The following is a 16,177-nucleotide window of genomic DNA, read 5'->3' on the forward strand; positions in this document are numbered from 1 at the left end:
ATAAATAGCAAGAGACAGGTTATCTTCCAAATAAATCTATGATAACATTAACTTTATTTAAAACAAAAAACTTGTTAGATTTGCAGACTTTGTTCTTGGAGGAAGCCACTTGTCACCCGAAGAAATCCGTCTGCATGAAGAGCAGTACGGTTTTGGGGGTGCCTTCTTGGAAGAACAGCTTTTTAACCTGAGGACTGCCTGATGACCACCTGTGCGCTGACTTCATCCTGGACAAGAAGTGGGTTAAGGGCAAGGATCCCATTCACATTGGGCAGAACTATTCTAGGGAACAGTGGCAAAAACATTTGCTTGTGGAGAAGAGTCCTACTGGAAAAGAAAACTGGTAACTTCTCATTCTTGGTGACTTCTACTTATTGTAGTCATCAAGATTCTGTGAGCTTCCTTACCACTTGTTTGAATGAAGACTTTCATTGGGAACAAGAGAATCATGTTGATCTTCAAAGAGCACGTTAACATGAGCATCTGCCTTGTCAACACCAGGGTATTAAATCTCTTAACCTCAGAACCTGTGTCTGAAGACTGCATTGCTCTTCCCGCACGGGATCAGTATCAGTGCTGGAAGAGACCTGAGTGAGAGGTGCTGGACCAGTGTTTTCCAAAGCGTAGCCCACAAGGTGCTAAGTGCTGGTCAGTAAAGGGATTCTGAGGTCAACCAAGATAGAAACAAAATTAAATGTACTGTAAGACTTCTCAGAGCCTTTAATACTGCCAGTGCACATGATGAGTCTCCTAGAGAGAAATTGTGTGTAGCCATTTCTGCCTTAATTTGGCCACAGAACTTTTTTTCATGAGATTAATATTCCTTGGAGCAGTTTGGGAAATGCTAACGATGGCAGAATTGAGGTTTGGAAAGGTTAAAAAACTCATCCAAAACTGCAAAGCTATTTAGAGGCAGCACTGGGACTAGACCTCAGCGCTAATGTTTCCTACAACTCAGGGTTAAGAGAAGACCTTCAAAGGTGAGCCTAGGGGCCATCTCCCCACTCCTTGGATCACACAATATTGGTGAGATTTTAAATTTTTTTTAAATAATGAACAACTATCTATTTGATAACTATGATAAACATTTCTTAAGATTGTATTTTAAAGCTTGATAAGATTTTTATAGACATATATAAATTTTAGGAAGAATTCTTTTCTTTCTAAAAGGTGAGCCTAGGGGCCATCTCCCTATGCCTTGGATCACACAATATTGGTGATTTTTTTATTTTTTATTTTTTAATAATGGACAACTATCTATTTGATAACTATGATAAACATTTCTTAAGATTGTATTTTAAAGCTTGATAAGATTTTTATAGACATATAAATTTTAGAAAATTATTTTCTATAATTTTTTGTATATTGAAATTGAAGACACTTAATGTCTTGTGACATTTTGAGTTGACTGGTCCATTTTTATTTTTATTTATTTATTTATTTTTGCAAAAGCAAAAGGCTTTATTAGTATGGGCATAGGCTCGAGTTGACTGGTCCATTTTTAAAGATTTAGTTCTATATATTTGTAACAGTTTCCTACAAAACAGATTTGTGATGTTTCTTCAGAGAACAAATATTGTTTTCTTGATTCTCCAGAGTGAAATGACCCTAAGGTTTGACCCTGGGGAAAGAAGGCCAAAACAAGAGGTGAGAAAACATGTGAACATGGCAAAACGATCTAAGGATTAAGATGTGCTAAACTGATTCACTTTAAGAAGTTTCTGCTGTGATGGGTTCTTAAAGAGGCATACAGAAAGACGAATCTCTTTAGTAGACGGGATACAGATATGGAGGAGGGACATACAGAAATGTAGGAGCTGCTTTCCTGAGCCAAGTTCATTAGAACGATTCTAAATTGTCAAAACGAGAACATGGCTACCCGTTTGGAACTTTCTAGGTTGATTTTTAAATAATATTTCCTCTTTGAAGCAGTATGTCAGTATTTTACAAGTTCTTCCTATGGCAAGACACCACAATATTAAGAGCTTTACAGTATTTGTGAAATGCACTAAATTCAATCTGTGCTTTCACATAGTTGATTTCAAATACCAAAGCATCTTCCATTCAAATTTATGATTTATTACGATTGTTTTAGAAGTGGAAACAGTTCTGACATTTTTGTTGTAGTTTTATCTGAATTTTTTATAATTAGATTATATGTTATAAATGTATCAGATGTATCCGTGCTGTGCTCACCATGTTCACCTCTCAGGAGGCAGTTTGTGACAGAATGTGTGTCTGAATAACATGAACAGGCAGCTGCAGTCCCCAGGGGCCATCCCAGCCAAGACAGCACTGGCCTTACCTAGGCCGTGTGGAAGAGGGGCTGGCCAAAGACAGAAGCCCTAGGGGCTCAAGTGGGTGTGACCATCACAATAAAACCAGCTAAAGAAAGGAAGAGAACAAGAGACTTCCGGGATGCTGTTTTTCATGTTTATTTTAGAGGAAATCATGGATTTGTCTGTTTCTGTTATGTGAGTACTGTGAAAAGTGAAACAATTACAAGCATTAGTTGTGATATATTTGGTGTATTTCTTTTGTATTCATTTGATTTGGGGTTTATTATAGAGCTGATCACAGTTCTAATCCCTGTGAAGCAATACACAGATAACATCCATAGGAGAGCTTTTTTCTCTTCTTTCCTTACCTCCTTCCCTTGTCCCCGCCCCCATTCTCAGTCCCTCCCCTTCCTTTATTTACTCAAAGCCCTTTAAGCTGTTTAAATGGCCATTCAGTAAAATGGCTCTGCCCTTCTCAGGAGGTTAAAGGTTGGCTCCGTGCTTCATATTGCCACAGGTGTGCAATTACCAGCCGACTCTGTTATTGCTTATGCAAGGTGCCTCATAAAAGCTTACTGTTGTTAGCAAGTTGGGGCTATCTGACCACAAAATGTGTGGGTGAGATTTAGCGTAGGGGGCCATGCTGAAACAACTGTATCATTCAAATGTTATTTTTAAAAGGTTTTAAACCACATTTTACATATCACAAAAATGCTTTGTGAATTGCTTGTACAGTTTGCCAATAATGGCTGAATCGGAGGGAAATGTCCATCTGATGTTTAGGACAGTATTTGAATTTATGACCATTTTTTAAAAAATCTAGAAGTTTAAGAGATTTCAGATTTTAAGAGGCTTGGAATAGATGATGGATTATATCAGTATACCTAAACCTGTTGATAAATTAAGACCCCTGCAGTTGTGTTAAGAAAAAGGATTAGTTTGTGTGAGATTATTTCCTAGTTCGAGAAGTACAATTTTTTAAATCAGCTTTTTTTTGTCCAGTTGTTATACATAGGTAACGTAATGAATGTAGAATCTCGAAGAAGCCTGCATGAGAGAGAGAAGTGTTTGTAGGTGACCCCACTGCTGCCTTCTGAGCCCCTCCAGGTAATATGACATTGAGGACTTAACCACATGAGTTAGACAACTCATATAGTCTATTTAGTGACTCACAGCCAAAAATAAAACTGGCATAAGGATAAAAACACTTGAAGTCATAAGACCAGCAGATTCTCTCCCAGAAGACAGATCTATGAGGGATCAAATGGTAGGAAGAAGGTTCTTGGGCACAAAGAGAACAAAGGGAGTTTGTTACATAATTCCAGGTTTGATATCGCCGGACCGAAAAGTCTAATGCAGCCCCTCAGTGGGACTACCCTGGGTAACGCGATGAGGTACTTAATTTGTTGGCAAAGGCCACCCTTCCTTTATGCAGACCCTGCCAGCTTTTCCTCTCTGTGCCTGTTGTCACTGACCGGCATCTCTGCCCCCTTCTACGGGGCATGTTCTTCATTCAGATATGTTCTTAAAATCTTTGGTGTTTGTCTGGCTTAGGAATCCAGTTACCTTTTTAAGGTAAGTGCATATTTTTGCTATGGTCTCTGAATGTCATACCTTTATAGGTCACAGGAGATTTGGACTGAATGTATATTTACTACAATAAACCTCAGAAGACACATTCAGTGGGATACCTGCTCTTTGTTTATTGTTTAAGTGAAAAATTTTTGTTAATGTTTATTTTTGAGAGAGAGACAGAACGCAAGCAGGGGAGGGCAGGGAGAGAGAGGGAGACACAGAATCTGAAACAGGCTCCAGGCTCTGAGCTGTCAGCACAGAGCCTGACACGGGGCTCGAATAGCAAGATCATGACCTGAGCCAAAGTCCCTCAACCTACTGAGCCACAGAGGCGCCCCTTGTTAAAATCTTTGAGAGAGCGTACAAGCATACACGCATGTGAGCACAAGCAGGGGAGGGGCAGAGGTAGAGAGGATCTTAAGCAGGCTTCATACCACACAAGGACCCCCCCCCCCCGAAGGGGCCTCCACACAACTGTGAGATCATGACCTGAGCCAAAATTGAGAGTCGGGTGCTTAACCAACTGAGCCACCTATTATTTTAACCACTATTGTTTAAATAATTTGGGGGAATGTATTTTTTACATTTGGTCCATTTCTCAGAAAGGCAGTAATCCAAAGGAGAAAGGGGAGGAGAGCCAGCACTTACTGGTGATCTGTCAGGTGCTATACTAGGCACTTTCTTATGCCTCTTCATTTGGACATACAATCCCTGTAAAATACTTCAGCATTACTTCCATTTTTCAACTGAGGACAGACTTGGAGAAGCCTGCTAGAGGACGTAGGTAGCTGAAGTGGTAAAATCAGAATGTAAGCCTCAGTGCGCAAGGGCCCCTGCCCTTGCTGTTTCCTTCACTGCCATCTTTAAAAAACAAAACAAAGTCAAGTAAGTGGCTGGGCAGTTGAAGAGAGGGCTACTCCTGAAGCTATGCGTGCACCAGCGCTGGGGCAGTGGGCCGGCTCCCCCGCCTCCAAGCTGCCACAGATCTGAACCTTTGAACACTAAAAGTAAATCGGAATTAAACTGAGTAGCACTGGTCTACATGTTCTTTTTTGAGACTCCCCCCACCCCCTGCATTAATCTTTTCAGGGAAGAAAAAATTCCTGACGTTTTTAAAATACAAGTTTACAGATGAAGAGAATAAGATCAGCTGGCAATTTGGGAAAGAAGGTACGTAACTTCTTAAATGATTATAAAACTATTGCTTATGGTTTTTTGACACCTCTTAGAAAAATATTGAAACTGTGGAACAAATATCCTATAACTTCGCGTGTCCATGGCTTTTGTACACTATAGATCTGGCCCTTGTTACCTGTCATTTTTTACCCAGCTGCTCAACTTACATTCTGCTTAATTTTGTCCCTTAACTAACTCATATCTGCAACCAACTTAATGATTATAATTCATGTTGGAACTGAATGCTTTATTGTACAACTTACTAGGTACCGGCGAACACTGTAACATAGCCTGTAGTTTGGGAGAATGTGATATAATTACAGATATAAATATTAAACTATGAAGAGAGCAAGGCGCTGGTTGGGGGGAAGGAGACTCCACTCCTCTTGTCATGGGCTGCCGGCCACGCAGCGATGACAGTGTTTATAGTGTGTGCTGTGTGGCAGGTGCCTCGGTGTTTCAGCATCAGAATGACCAGAAGGCAGATACTGTAATCGCTGTTCTTTTACAGTGCCTCTGAGGCACAGAGAGGTTATGAATATATGTAAGTTCTCACTGGCAGAGCTGAGACTCAAATCCAGACAGTGGCACTCCAGAACTCGAATATTTACCCCCAGCACTGTCCGGTTCCTCGGTTGCCATCTGAAATCTTCCTGGAGTCGCAGTGGGGCAGGTGAAGCCACTTGAAGCAGAGGAGAGCCGAGTGAGAGTTAGGCAGCGCCCTGGGCGGGGCTCCTTTCTCTCCCAGCCTAGGCATCAGCATGTTTTCAGGTCCTCTCTTAAGCCAGTTTGTCCTGGCAAAAGGTAAATTACTCTCTGATTTGAGAAACCAGGCTCCCTTTCTCTCACCCCCTTCTGTCCCACTCTCTCCCCATCTGCTTGATGGTTTTGAATTCTTGAGTCAGATATTCTTAGAGCTTTGCAGAAATGGCACAGGAATGTTTTGGGGCTTCCAAAGTAGCTTCGTCTTATCCCCACGCACCAAAGGACAGAAGAACTTCTGAGGGGAAAATCACTCTTTACGTCCCTATAGTCAGCTCTGACACAGCATGCCTCATTGTCACAGAATAATGTAATTTTAGGGTTAAGAGAACTGAGGCCCAGAGATCTCCCCAAAACGATCTCTTTCTCTGTAACTACAGTGTCCAGTATTGGTAGCCATGAGCCTTATGTGCCTGTTTAAATAAAATGAGAAATCTAATTCCTCAGATGCACGAGCCACACTGCAAGTGCTTAAGAGCCACCTGTGGCTAAAGGCTACCATACAAGACGGTGCTGCTTTCCCAAAGCCATTGCTCCGGGGTGCTGCTGCTCTCTCCTGACTCCTATGACCTGGGCCTTCAGGCTCCCGGCCAACCTCCCAAGTTTCCTCTTCAGGGTTATCAAACCATCAGGAGTTTGAAGGTACTGGATTTCTAAGTATCCTGGAATATCTAGAAATCCTAATAGAAATAGAACCACACACATGGCTCCTCTCTAGCTTGTCCTACCACAGCAGAAGCATAGAGTGGCCTCCCAACCTTCTGAGGGAAGGTGCTGGGTGGACCTGAGCTTTGGCATCAGGCAGGTTTGCGTTTGAATCCTGGCTGTGTTATCTCATCCCCTGAGGTAGGCTGTATTAGTTGCAGACTCCTGTTATGGGAGTTCCTATTCTAGGAGCTACACAGGGGTTGTTTTAAGGACAAAAAGATAATCTCCTCAGCACACAACCAAACCCAGTAAACGTGGATGTGGTTCTCCTTTTCCAAGATTCAGTGCTTAACTCCAGATTGGCTTGAAGGAACACTGCTGAAGTAATGGCTCCAGTACCACCAGCAGCCCCCACCCCCCACTTTACTAGAGAAGCTACAAACCAGGGATGTGTTTAGCCAACAGCTTCCTATGGCCCGTGGCGAGTAGTAAGCCAGTGAGGCAGCTGTTCTTCCTATGGATAAGGTAGGCTATTCCTGAGGTTTACTGGCTAGTGGATCTATGTGTATTGTAATCATCTAATAGTTTACTTAAGGCTTTGAATAAATAGTTGGATAATTAGCAACTAGCCTCTTTGGATCCACACAAACTCAGCACTCAGGTAATTTACTCTTTCTACAATCATAAGAGTATGAAATAAGACTGAAGACAGTGATTCTATAAGCTCAGGTTTTGTGACATTCTGGGGATTTCCAAGGTGTCTCAACTGGGGTTATAAAAGTATCAAGATTTAATCTGAATACACTTTAACATTTTTTTAAATGTCATATGGCACTTTGAGGACAGCAAGAAAAAGTCACAAAGTCCACAACCCCCTGAAGGTATCTGCCCTAAAAGGCTAGAACTTACTGTATTACTGCAGCAGTTCTCATAGTAAGTGTTCCATAACAAAGGCCTGTTGAATTTGGTCTCAATTATTACAGAGCGAAGGGCTTTTATTTGTTTGGTCACATCTTTATCATTTAAGAAATATTAAAAAATGATATTTTTATTTCAACATGTCAACTGTGCATTTCCAAAACAGCAGGCTTTTCAAAGGAATAAACGAGAACTGTAAACACAAGACACAGTATAAGTTTTCGACTTCCTAAAGTCAGTGTCACAAATCCACATACTGTACATTCATAGGTGAGGTTCAGCCTGTCATCCACGTCTTTATTTCTGTAGTTACATAAGCATAATAAATACATCTGATTTTAAAGGTCACTTAAAATGAGTCATGATAATTTACAGTACAGTACGTTTCAGTTCAAGTGCAAAAATAACTATTTGCCTAACTCTATTTCTTTCCATTATTTTATTTTTAAGCTGTGTTTTGTGGCAAAGCTAAACATCCAAGTATAGACTTCCTTCTCCCAGATGCAGTATAGGGCAGAAGTATGGTGTCATGGAGAAGCCCTCACTTTACAGCTGATCTTGGCTAGTCAGGGTCAGGAGGGTAAGGTGAGTTGCTCACTTTTAACTGTTCTGTTCTTTCCTCTCTCCTGTGCTCACTCACAGTTATTACACATACCATCGACCTTACTTCAGCTAACGCAGTGTTCCTTCTCCCCCAGCCCTCCCCCAAGGCTTCTTAGTATCCTTGGCTTTTCATTTGTAGCAGCAAGCTTGATATATGAGTCACCCAGCCACTGCTCTGACTGTAGGTATAATATTTGCAGTAGCATACCCCTGTCTCGTCTGTCCAGTGTCTGACCGTATCTTCATGGAAAGGAATATACTGAGATTGTTTCTTTAGCCATTGGAAAATATAATTCTTATTCTTGTCCTTGCCATTTCTGGCTTCCTGTTCACCACCTTTTCCCCTTACCAAAAAACAAAACAAAAACTTACCCATTGTGTAATTTTTAAAAATTATAATCCCTCTCCCAGGCACTTAAATCTTATACTGTTATTTGTAAATAGTACTGCTTAATTAAAGGAACCCTTAGGAATTCAGTGATTTTTTTTTTTAAATTCCATCAGCTACTTAGAGCCCAAATCACTATAAAATTGTAAAATAGTGATAGAGGCTATTTACAGTATCGATATATTTAGTAAACCCTTGTCTGTCAAGCCCTAGGATACTGACATGGTTGGTTTATTTGAAATATTCCTTCCTCTGGTCTTAAAGGCCATTTAAAAATAAAAGGCATTTAAAGCTCAGCTTAGTTTGCGGTAGTCAGTACGGCTTTTGCTGCTCAAAGAATTGACTATTTTCATTATATACCTTATACATATAAAAATATATTTGCTAGAGATATGCCAAGTTTCTGATGAAACTTTTCTTCCCTGTTTTTTTAAACAAAAGCATATAAGCTAGTAACTTTCATCTGTCTACTTCTTAAATATGTCTTGTAATTTTTTAAATAGCTCTCTTCAAGAGAAACAAAATTATAGATATATTTTATTTCTTCCCAGTTTGCATTAAGAACCAAATAATTAGAATAAATAATCAAAAGAGGGAAACTGTATTAGCATTCACCTCGAAACACTTTCTTTCCCTCCACTTACTTAGTGTAACTGCTGCTTTCAACCCTAACTGCCCTGGCAAAGAAGTCCTACAGTCCTTAACCTAACCAACCCAAGAACTGAAGTCCTTACCGAACTCTTACTTCCCTTCTGTGATTCCACTGGGATTACAGAAATTTACCTACTTCTGCCAGTGTGTACTGTAGCTCCTGTGCGTGTCTGTGTTTCCATGTTGATGAGTTCAGGTATTTAGAAGCGTATATAGTGCTATGCTTCTCAAGGTGAGGCATGTCTTGGGTTCAGGGAGCCTCTCCCTCCGTCCTGGCAGAGGCGCCCAGTTCCATGCAGGGTGGGAGATGAGTGGGAGCCCTCAGTGTCCCCCAGCGGCAGGCTGAGCCTGCTGGTCCTCCGTCTCCACAGGCTGGTCCACACTGGGGCGAGTGGGGCTGCTCTGTGTCCGAGATGCTGCTGCTTGGGGGGATGGCTGGTTTCTGGATGCGTCAGAGTGAGTCTCACACGGGACAGGCCGGACTCCACCAGCTACAGAATTTTCCCGATTCTCACTGGTCCCCTGCAAGGAAAAAAAATTCTGTTGTTGGGGCTAACAAATCCAACACTTTCTGTATGTTTTCAAGTAAGATACAGGAAACATGGGGAGATTATCCGGGAGTAACTTCAGGGAACAAGTTACAGAGGAATAAAGATAGAATGTCTTACCTTTCATCTCTTTTCCTATGTGCAACTGCCAAAGCCGCATGAAAAACATAAACACCATAAGCACACGTATCTTGTGTATAAAGGAACATCACTACCAAAATGCCTGTTACCACTAGGAAAACAATTTACATCAACAACATTTACTGAGCCGCCTCCACTGTGGTAAGTCACTGAGGAAGCAGCACAGAGTTGGAACTCCGGTCACGTGCTGAGACCACAGAACTCAAGGGCTGAGGCACCTGTCTGACAAAGAGTAAGCAAGGCTTCCTGCCTCAGACACAAGGCCAGGAAAGAGTGTCCTGAAATTAAGAGACCTAATGTATATTTGGGGATTAAAAGTCAAACACAGAACATCCCTGTAAAAAAAAGGATGGCAACAACCACTTAAGACATCAACTGTAAGAAACTGAGTGCACACATATGCCAGCACATCACCCACAGCGTGTCTGTAAAATGCCACATTGCCACACTCCGTGATACATTCTGATTTACAGAAATCAGGAAACATGCTTTTCTAAAAACAGATTTCTGGGGCACCTGGGTAGCTCAGGTTGGTTAAGCGTCTGACTCTTGATTTCAGCTCAGGTCATGACCTCACACAGTTCCTGAGATCAAGCCCCACATTGGGCTCTGCGCCGACAGTGCAGAGCCTGCTGGGGATTGTCTCCCTCTGTGCCCCTCAACTGTGCATGTGTGTGCTCTCTCTCAAGATAAATAAACTTAAAAAAAAAAAAAGAACCAAAGGGATTTTTCTTTGAATTAGTATGTATCATTTCAAATAGCTGAGCACCAAAAAGTTTTATTTCTGTGACTGATTCTGAAATGTAATGAAATCTTAATATAAAGAATGATTTTCTTATTCATAAGAATAAGCCATGCCAGCCACTTTTTATTAGTCCTGACATGCCAGGAAAAAAAAATGTAATGATATGTAAGCCTGATAAGGCTTCGTAAAAACAAGGTTGAGCACCCAGAGTACTGAAAACTCGGCTGTTCAAGCAGAAGACCTCATTCCTTCTCCTGCTTCACATCCTGTATGTGCTCCTCCCACCCCAATACTCTCCATTCGGACTGGACAGGGGATTCACGTGAGTTTATCATCTTGATGCATGAATAGGATCGTGCATACACCAGGATGCATTAGGGTTATGGCTGAAGAAATAGATTTAAATTATAGAAATATTACATGTTAGTTTACAAAGTCATAATTATTTTTAATGTTTTTTATTTATTTTTGAGAGACAGAGAGAGACAGCATGAGCAGGGGAGGGTCAAAGAGAGAGGGAGACACAGAATCCGAAGACCGGCTCCAGGCTCTGAGCTAGCTGTCAGCACAGAGCCCGACGTGGGGCTCGAACCCATGAACCGTGAGATCATGACCTGAGCCAAAGTCAGATGCTTTCACCGACTGAGCTACCCTGGCGCCTCCAAAGTCATGATAAATTTAAGGTAGTTCAAACTATTCTCTAACAAGAAAATTATCCAAATTACTCTTTATTTTTGTCTGTCTTATGTGTCCTCTGAAGCTACTCTAATATATAGAACTGACATGACTGTTCAAATGAAAGGACATGATTAAACACAAGGAAGGAGACTCATTACTTTAGCCAAACTATTCATAGAAGTCACACTTAAATGTTTCCAAAAGCAGTATATAGCTTTAGTTATAATTACCCACGCTGTTTTATCAACATTTGACTTTACTCAGGAGAGACTACATCTCTAGGGATAAGAAAAACCATACTTTTTATTTTTTACATGAGGCCACCGAGTATCTTATTAGATTCATACAGAATTCATTAATTCATCAGATTACTTACTGAAGTCCTATTATATGTAATGTCCCCACAGAATTTTAGAATTACGGAAATTAACAGGTAACAGTCTCCAATGGCAAGAACCATCTATGCTCACTGGAACTGGGACCTGTCAAGACTGAAATTTTAAATACACAATTTCTCGGATTTCTTTATTTTCTTTCAAGAAATGTCTTCTCTGTGAAGCCTTCCCCGTGCTCCATAAAGCAGAACTTTCCCTCTGCAGAACCTTGTATACACCTCTATAATGCATTTGTCACAGAATACTGAAATTATTTGTCTGCATGTCTTATTTTGCCCACTAGACCTTCCATAAATCTTGTTGAGTGAATAGTTAAGGTAGGGACTTTACCTGCAAAGGCTGTACCTCAGGAGTACGGCTGTCTCTTGTTAGCTGCATCATCTCTTTAATTTGGTAGAGTGCGTAGACAAAGGTCACCCAGGGGGAGGAGCTGACCCCCCAGGCTGGCTTGTTCACATCCTCCTGTTCTTCCTGGTGCTTGGTTTTCTTGGGCGGAAGCCTGGGCTCAACGCGGGGCATGACGTCTTCGGTCTGTTGCTGCACTAAGTCAATGGTTGCTATGGGAACAGGACTAGAGGGAACAGGAATCCTTTCTGCCAACATGGTCTTGTCTGGAGAGAAAATCATGTTTACATCATTTTTCAGAGTTTTCTACATATTTAAACTTGATAAATTAAATAAGCAGACAATCCCATGAGCCCATTCTAGTGTACTTGGCACCATTAATAAACTGCTGAGTATCAGGGGTCTCTTGGTGCAGGTACTGAGCAACAGGTGGGGTCTTTATCTTCCAGGATCTCTTTACGGGATTAACAGACATAAACTTATATTTATGAAATGTATTTTTCATTAAACTTAGATATAACTAAACCTATAGGTGGCCTTAGGCCCACTTACAGTACTGAGTTTTTAAAGATAAGCATCAAAACAGGAAATGCTATTGGCCTTTTACTGAAGACACAGACCAACACTGTGTAATCCAGTTAGGATCATGAGAAAAAGAAAAATCAGCATTGGTTTTCTTTTCTGTATAACTTGTTAGCATTAAAATCTGCCTTGGGGTTTTCTGTAATAAGCTAGTTTACAGAAGCATTTTAGGTACTTGATACAAACAAATGCTCCTCAAAGGACAGGACAAAGAAGATGAGCCTTGTTCTGGGACCTACGAGTTAAGCGAGAATATTTCCATTCTACTGCTTGGCTTTATTTAAAAAAAAAGTTGATTCAACTTGTACATTATGTTTGATATAACCACCTTCGTATATAACAAGTTTAATTAAGGCCATGCCTGGTTAAGGGGAAGCTTCAAATTTAGGTTTCAAGACTTTTTTTTTTTTTTCAAATGGGGTAAAAGCATAGTAATTAATACCACTCCCTATCCCTAGTAGTAAACTTACTACATAGTTTTATATGTAATTGATTTGAATCTGAAATCCCTTTAAATACCAGAGAAATTTAAAACCAGTACTTCCTATACTACCTTGTACTATAAAACAAAACAAAAACAAGAAAACCCTAAGCTACTTAAAATGGCCAGTATTCTTTTCAACACAAGAGGTAGTTTCTCTCTAGCAACGGGACACATCAATTCATTGATATACCACTGAGAAAATCTAGCCAGGCAGGTCTGCTGTGTACTCTGTTACCACCTCTGGGTTTCTCCATGGCTTCAACCTTTAGAATCATTCAGAAAGAATGGCCAGGTTTACCTTCTTCCTCGCCAGGCACTGCCAGCCACTGGATCAGGGCAAAAAGCAGGAGGATCACCAGGCAGGCCATGCCGATTCCTCGAAAGGTTGCAGCAGCCCCTGTGGAAACAGAGCACCGCCTAGAGTAATTCCAGGAAATGCAGAGAGCTCTCATCCACACCTGTCAATGTGCTGGAGTTCAGGGCAAAGGCAGCAGAGCTTGGGACGAACCAGAGAATGACGAATAGCCAGCGGCTTCCCAGAGTGGAGATACACAGGCCCGGTAGGTGCCAGGAGACCCAGCCGGTATTGGATTGGTCATTCATCAAATTTTAAAACTATAAAGGATTATCTCTGAGTGCCTCTTAGCATAAAACTCAGTGGCACTCTCTTCTTCGTACGACCATTTACCTATTAAACAGCCCTGTTAATCTGTAGCTGGGACAGCAGAGCTCAAGTGGTATGTAAGTTCAGACACCCTGGGCCCACCTTCCATGGATGCATGCTCAATCCAGATCCCCTGAGCAGGGTACTCTTATCGCCACCCCACCCCTGTGTTTCCAGTAAGGGAGATCCAACAGGGCAGACTGTTATCAAGAGATAGAGCGACATTGTACCAAGCCAGCAGATAGCTAGATTTTTCTGAAATAACGACGATGAATTTTCTTTCTTCTAGCATTAGTATCAGCTGCTTTAGGGTGCTTTGCTTCAATCCAAAATCACACGCTCTCATTCATTTGGATTCTTTGAGTTATCTGTGTAGCAGATTAGGCAGTTTGTCACAGACGTGTGCACAATTATAGGCTGCCTCTACTCATCTTCATGACTTAAGCACTCGGCTTTACAATTATGACTACCATAAAAGTGAGAAAGATAATATGAATACTGGAGTTTAACTTCTGACAATTTTCAGTAATAAGTGTTTGCTGAGGTGTTGCCGAAAAATCCTGTTTTCAACAAAGAAGGAAAGGAAAAGGAGAAAGCCATTCTTACCAAAATAATTGACTAATACGCCTCCGATCATGGCACCACAGCCTCTCCCCAAACCTAGGTGAAGGCCCTGCAGGATGCCCTGAGCAGACGTCCTCAGCTCAGGGGGGACCGCCGCACTGAGATAGGAAATGCATGCTGCCCAGATGGCTGCGTGGGTCACTCCTGGAGAGGAAGAAGAGTGGGAAGGTCTGATCAGCATTCCCTAGGCTACTCTTTTTCGGAGAGTGAATTATTTAATTACACACCCACACCCACCCCTATCTACCTACCTACTAAAGATGTATATTTGATTTATGGTAAAACATATGTAACATCTACCATCTTAACCATTCTTAAGTGCAAAGATCACCAGCACTGAAGTACATTCAAAGTGGTACGCAACCATCCATCTCCAGATTTTATCACCACAAACTAAAGCTCTGCATCTACTGAACAATAACTGCCTCGAGGCCCTGGAGACCACTATTCTACTTTCTGTCTCTGAATCTGACTACTCTGGGCCCCTCATATAAGTGGATTCATTTATCAGTGGCATCACTATTTGTCCTTTTGTGTCTGGCTTACCACTTAGCTTAATGTCTTCAGAGTTCACCCATGTTTGCAGCATGTAGATAACACATTTTGTTTATTCATCTGTTGGACATTTCAGTTGTTTCCATATTTTGGCTACTATGAATATAGCTGCCGTGTTTATGGGTGTTCCAGTATCTGTTTGAGTCTCTGCTGTCAAGCCTTTGGTGTGTTATACCTAGAAGTGGAATCACTGAGTCATATGGTAATAATATGTTCAACACTTGGAGAAACTGTTTTCCACAGTAGCTGTACCATTTTACATTGCCGTCAGAAATGCACAAGAGTTAGTTCTAGTTCCTCCACATCCTCACCAGCACTTGTTATTTTCCATGGTTTTTTTTAATAATAGCATTCCTAACAGATATGAAGTGGCATCTCATTGTGGTTTTGATTTGCATTCCCTACTAGCTAGTGATGTTGAACACTTCTTTACGTGTTTACTGGCCATTTGTAGATCTTCTTTGGAGAAATGTCTATTCAAGTCCTTTGCCCATTTTTTAAATAACTTTTAAAAAATATTTATTTGAGAGAGAGCATGAGAGAGGAGGGGCAGAGAGAGAGAAGGAGGGAATATTCCAATCAGTCTCTGGACTGTTAGCGCAGAGCCTGACACAGGCTAGAATTCACAAACCATGAGATCATGACCTGAGCCAAAACCAAGAGTTGGATGCTTAACTGACTGACCCACCCAGGCGCCCCAACATTAAAAAAAATTTTTTTATTGATTTATTATTTACTTATGACAGAGAGTGCAAGTAGGAGAGGGGCAGAGAGAAAGGGAAACAGAATCCTAACAGCGCTGAGCCAGACATAGGGCTTTAACTCAGGAACCATGAGATCATGACATAATCTGAAATCAAGAGTTGGCTACTTAGCCAACTGAGCCACCCAGGTGCCCCAGCCCGTTTTTACATTGGATTGTTTGGAGGGTTTTGCTTGTTGAGTTATAGGAGTTTTTGATATATTTTGGATTCTAGCTTCTTACTGGACACGTTTTTACCTAAAATTCTTTCCATTATGATTAGCACCATGATTAACATTCTTAGAGATACAGCTTTTTACATATCTGAGATTATTTGGCTATAGTTCTATAAATAAGGCTAATGCTTCAAAGGATATAAAACAATTTTTCTGCCTTTTAATATATAGTTCCAGTTCATTTTCCAAAAAAGCCTAGAGACCATTTATAATGCCTCAATACCAGTTTCATTATATTTTCACCATTTGTTGGAGGGAGGAAAGGATAAAGATAACAGGTAAAAATAATTTAGGTCATTATTTTAAATGTACAGCAACTGTGCATTGTGTGAATTTATTAGAACACTGCATTAAGTGTAATAAAAAGATACTGTCACAACAAGTCTTACTGAAAAGGGGTTAAGAAATTATCATTTTCTGCTTAGGTTAAGTCATGAG

At 40.9% G+C, this 16,177-nt stretch overlaps 2 protein-coding genes and 1 long non-coding RNA gene across 8 annotated transcripts in view; 2 read left to right on the top strand and 1 right to left on the bottom strand.

Annotated features, from left to right (window-relative positions):
• Positions 1-2,520, top strand: part of NEMP2 (nuclear envelope integral membrane protein 2) — an 85,032-nt gene extending 82,512 nt beyond the window's left edge. For 3 of the 4 annotated variants that reach the window (XM_029934235.1, XM_029934234.1, XM_029934236.1), the window contains exon 9: positions 79-2,520. In XM_029934235.1, coding sequence (XP_029790095.1) covers positions 79-202 — 124 coding nt within the window. In that variant the 3' untranslated portion in view covers positions 203-2,520. The remainder of the gene's footprint in view (positions 1-78) is intronic. The other variant, XR_003906565.1, reaches the window with a different exon arrangement.
• Positions 2,521-2,916: 396 nt separating this feature from the next.
• Positions 2,917-16,177, top strand: part of LOC115287618 — a 30,654-nt gene continuing 17,393 nt past the window's right edge. The window contains exons 1-2 of the long non-coding RNA XR_003906568.1: positions 2,917-3,386; positions 4,944-5,024. This is a non-coding gene — a long non-coding RNA (uncharacterized LOC115287618). The remainder of the gene's footprint in view (positions 3,387-4,943; positions 5,025-16,177) is intronic.
• Positions 7,462-16,177, bottom strand: part of MFSD6 (major facilitator superfamily domain containing 6) — a 73,801-nt gene continuing 65,085 nt past the window's right edge. For 2 of the 3 annotated variants that reach the window (XM_029934231.1, XM_029934232.1), the window contains exons 4-7: positions 14,189-14,350; positions 13,217-13,315; positions 11,838-12,118; positions 7,462-9,522 (exon numbers count right to left, since the gene is read on the bottom strand). In XM_029934231.1, the coding sequence (XP_029790091.1) occupies positions 9,322-9,522; positions 11,838-12,118; positions 13,217-13,315; positions 14,189-14,350 (743 nt within the window). In that variant the 3' untranslated portion in view covers positions 7,462-9,321. Of the gene's footprint in view, positions 9,523-9,668; positions 9,694-11,837; positions 12,119-13,216; positions 13,316-14,188; positions 14,351-16,177 lie in introns of all 3 variants that reach the window. The other variant, XM_029934233.1, reaches the window with a different exon arrangement.

This window comes from Suricata suricatta, chromosome 3 (assembly GCF_006229205.1).
Source record: "Suricata suricatta isolate VVHF042 chromosome 3, meerkat_22Aug2017_6uvM2_HiC, whole genome shotgun sequence".
Lineage (NCBI taxonomy): Eukaryota > Metazoa > Chordata > Mammalia > Carnivora > Herpestidae > Suricata > Suricata suricatta.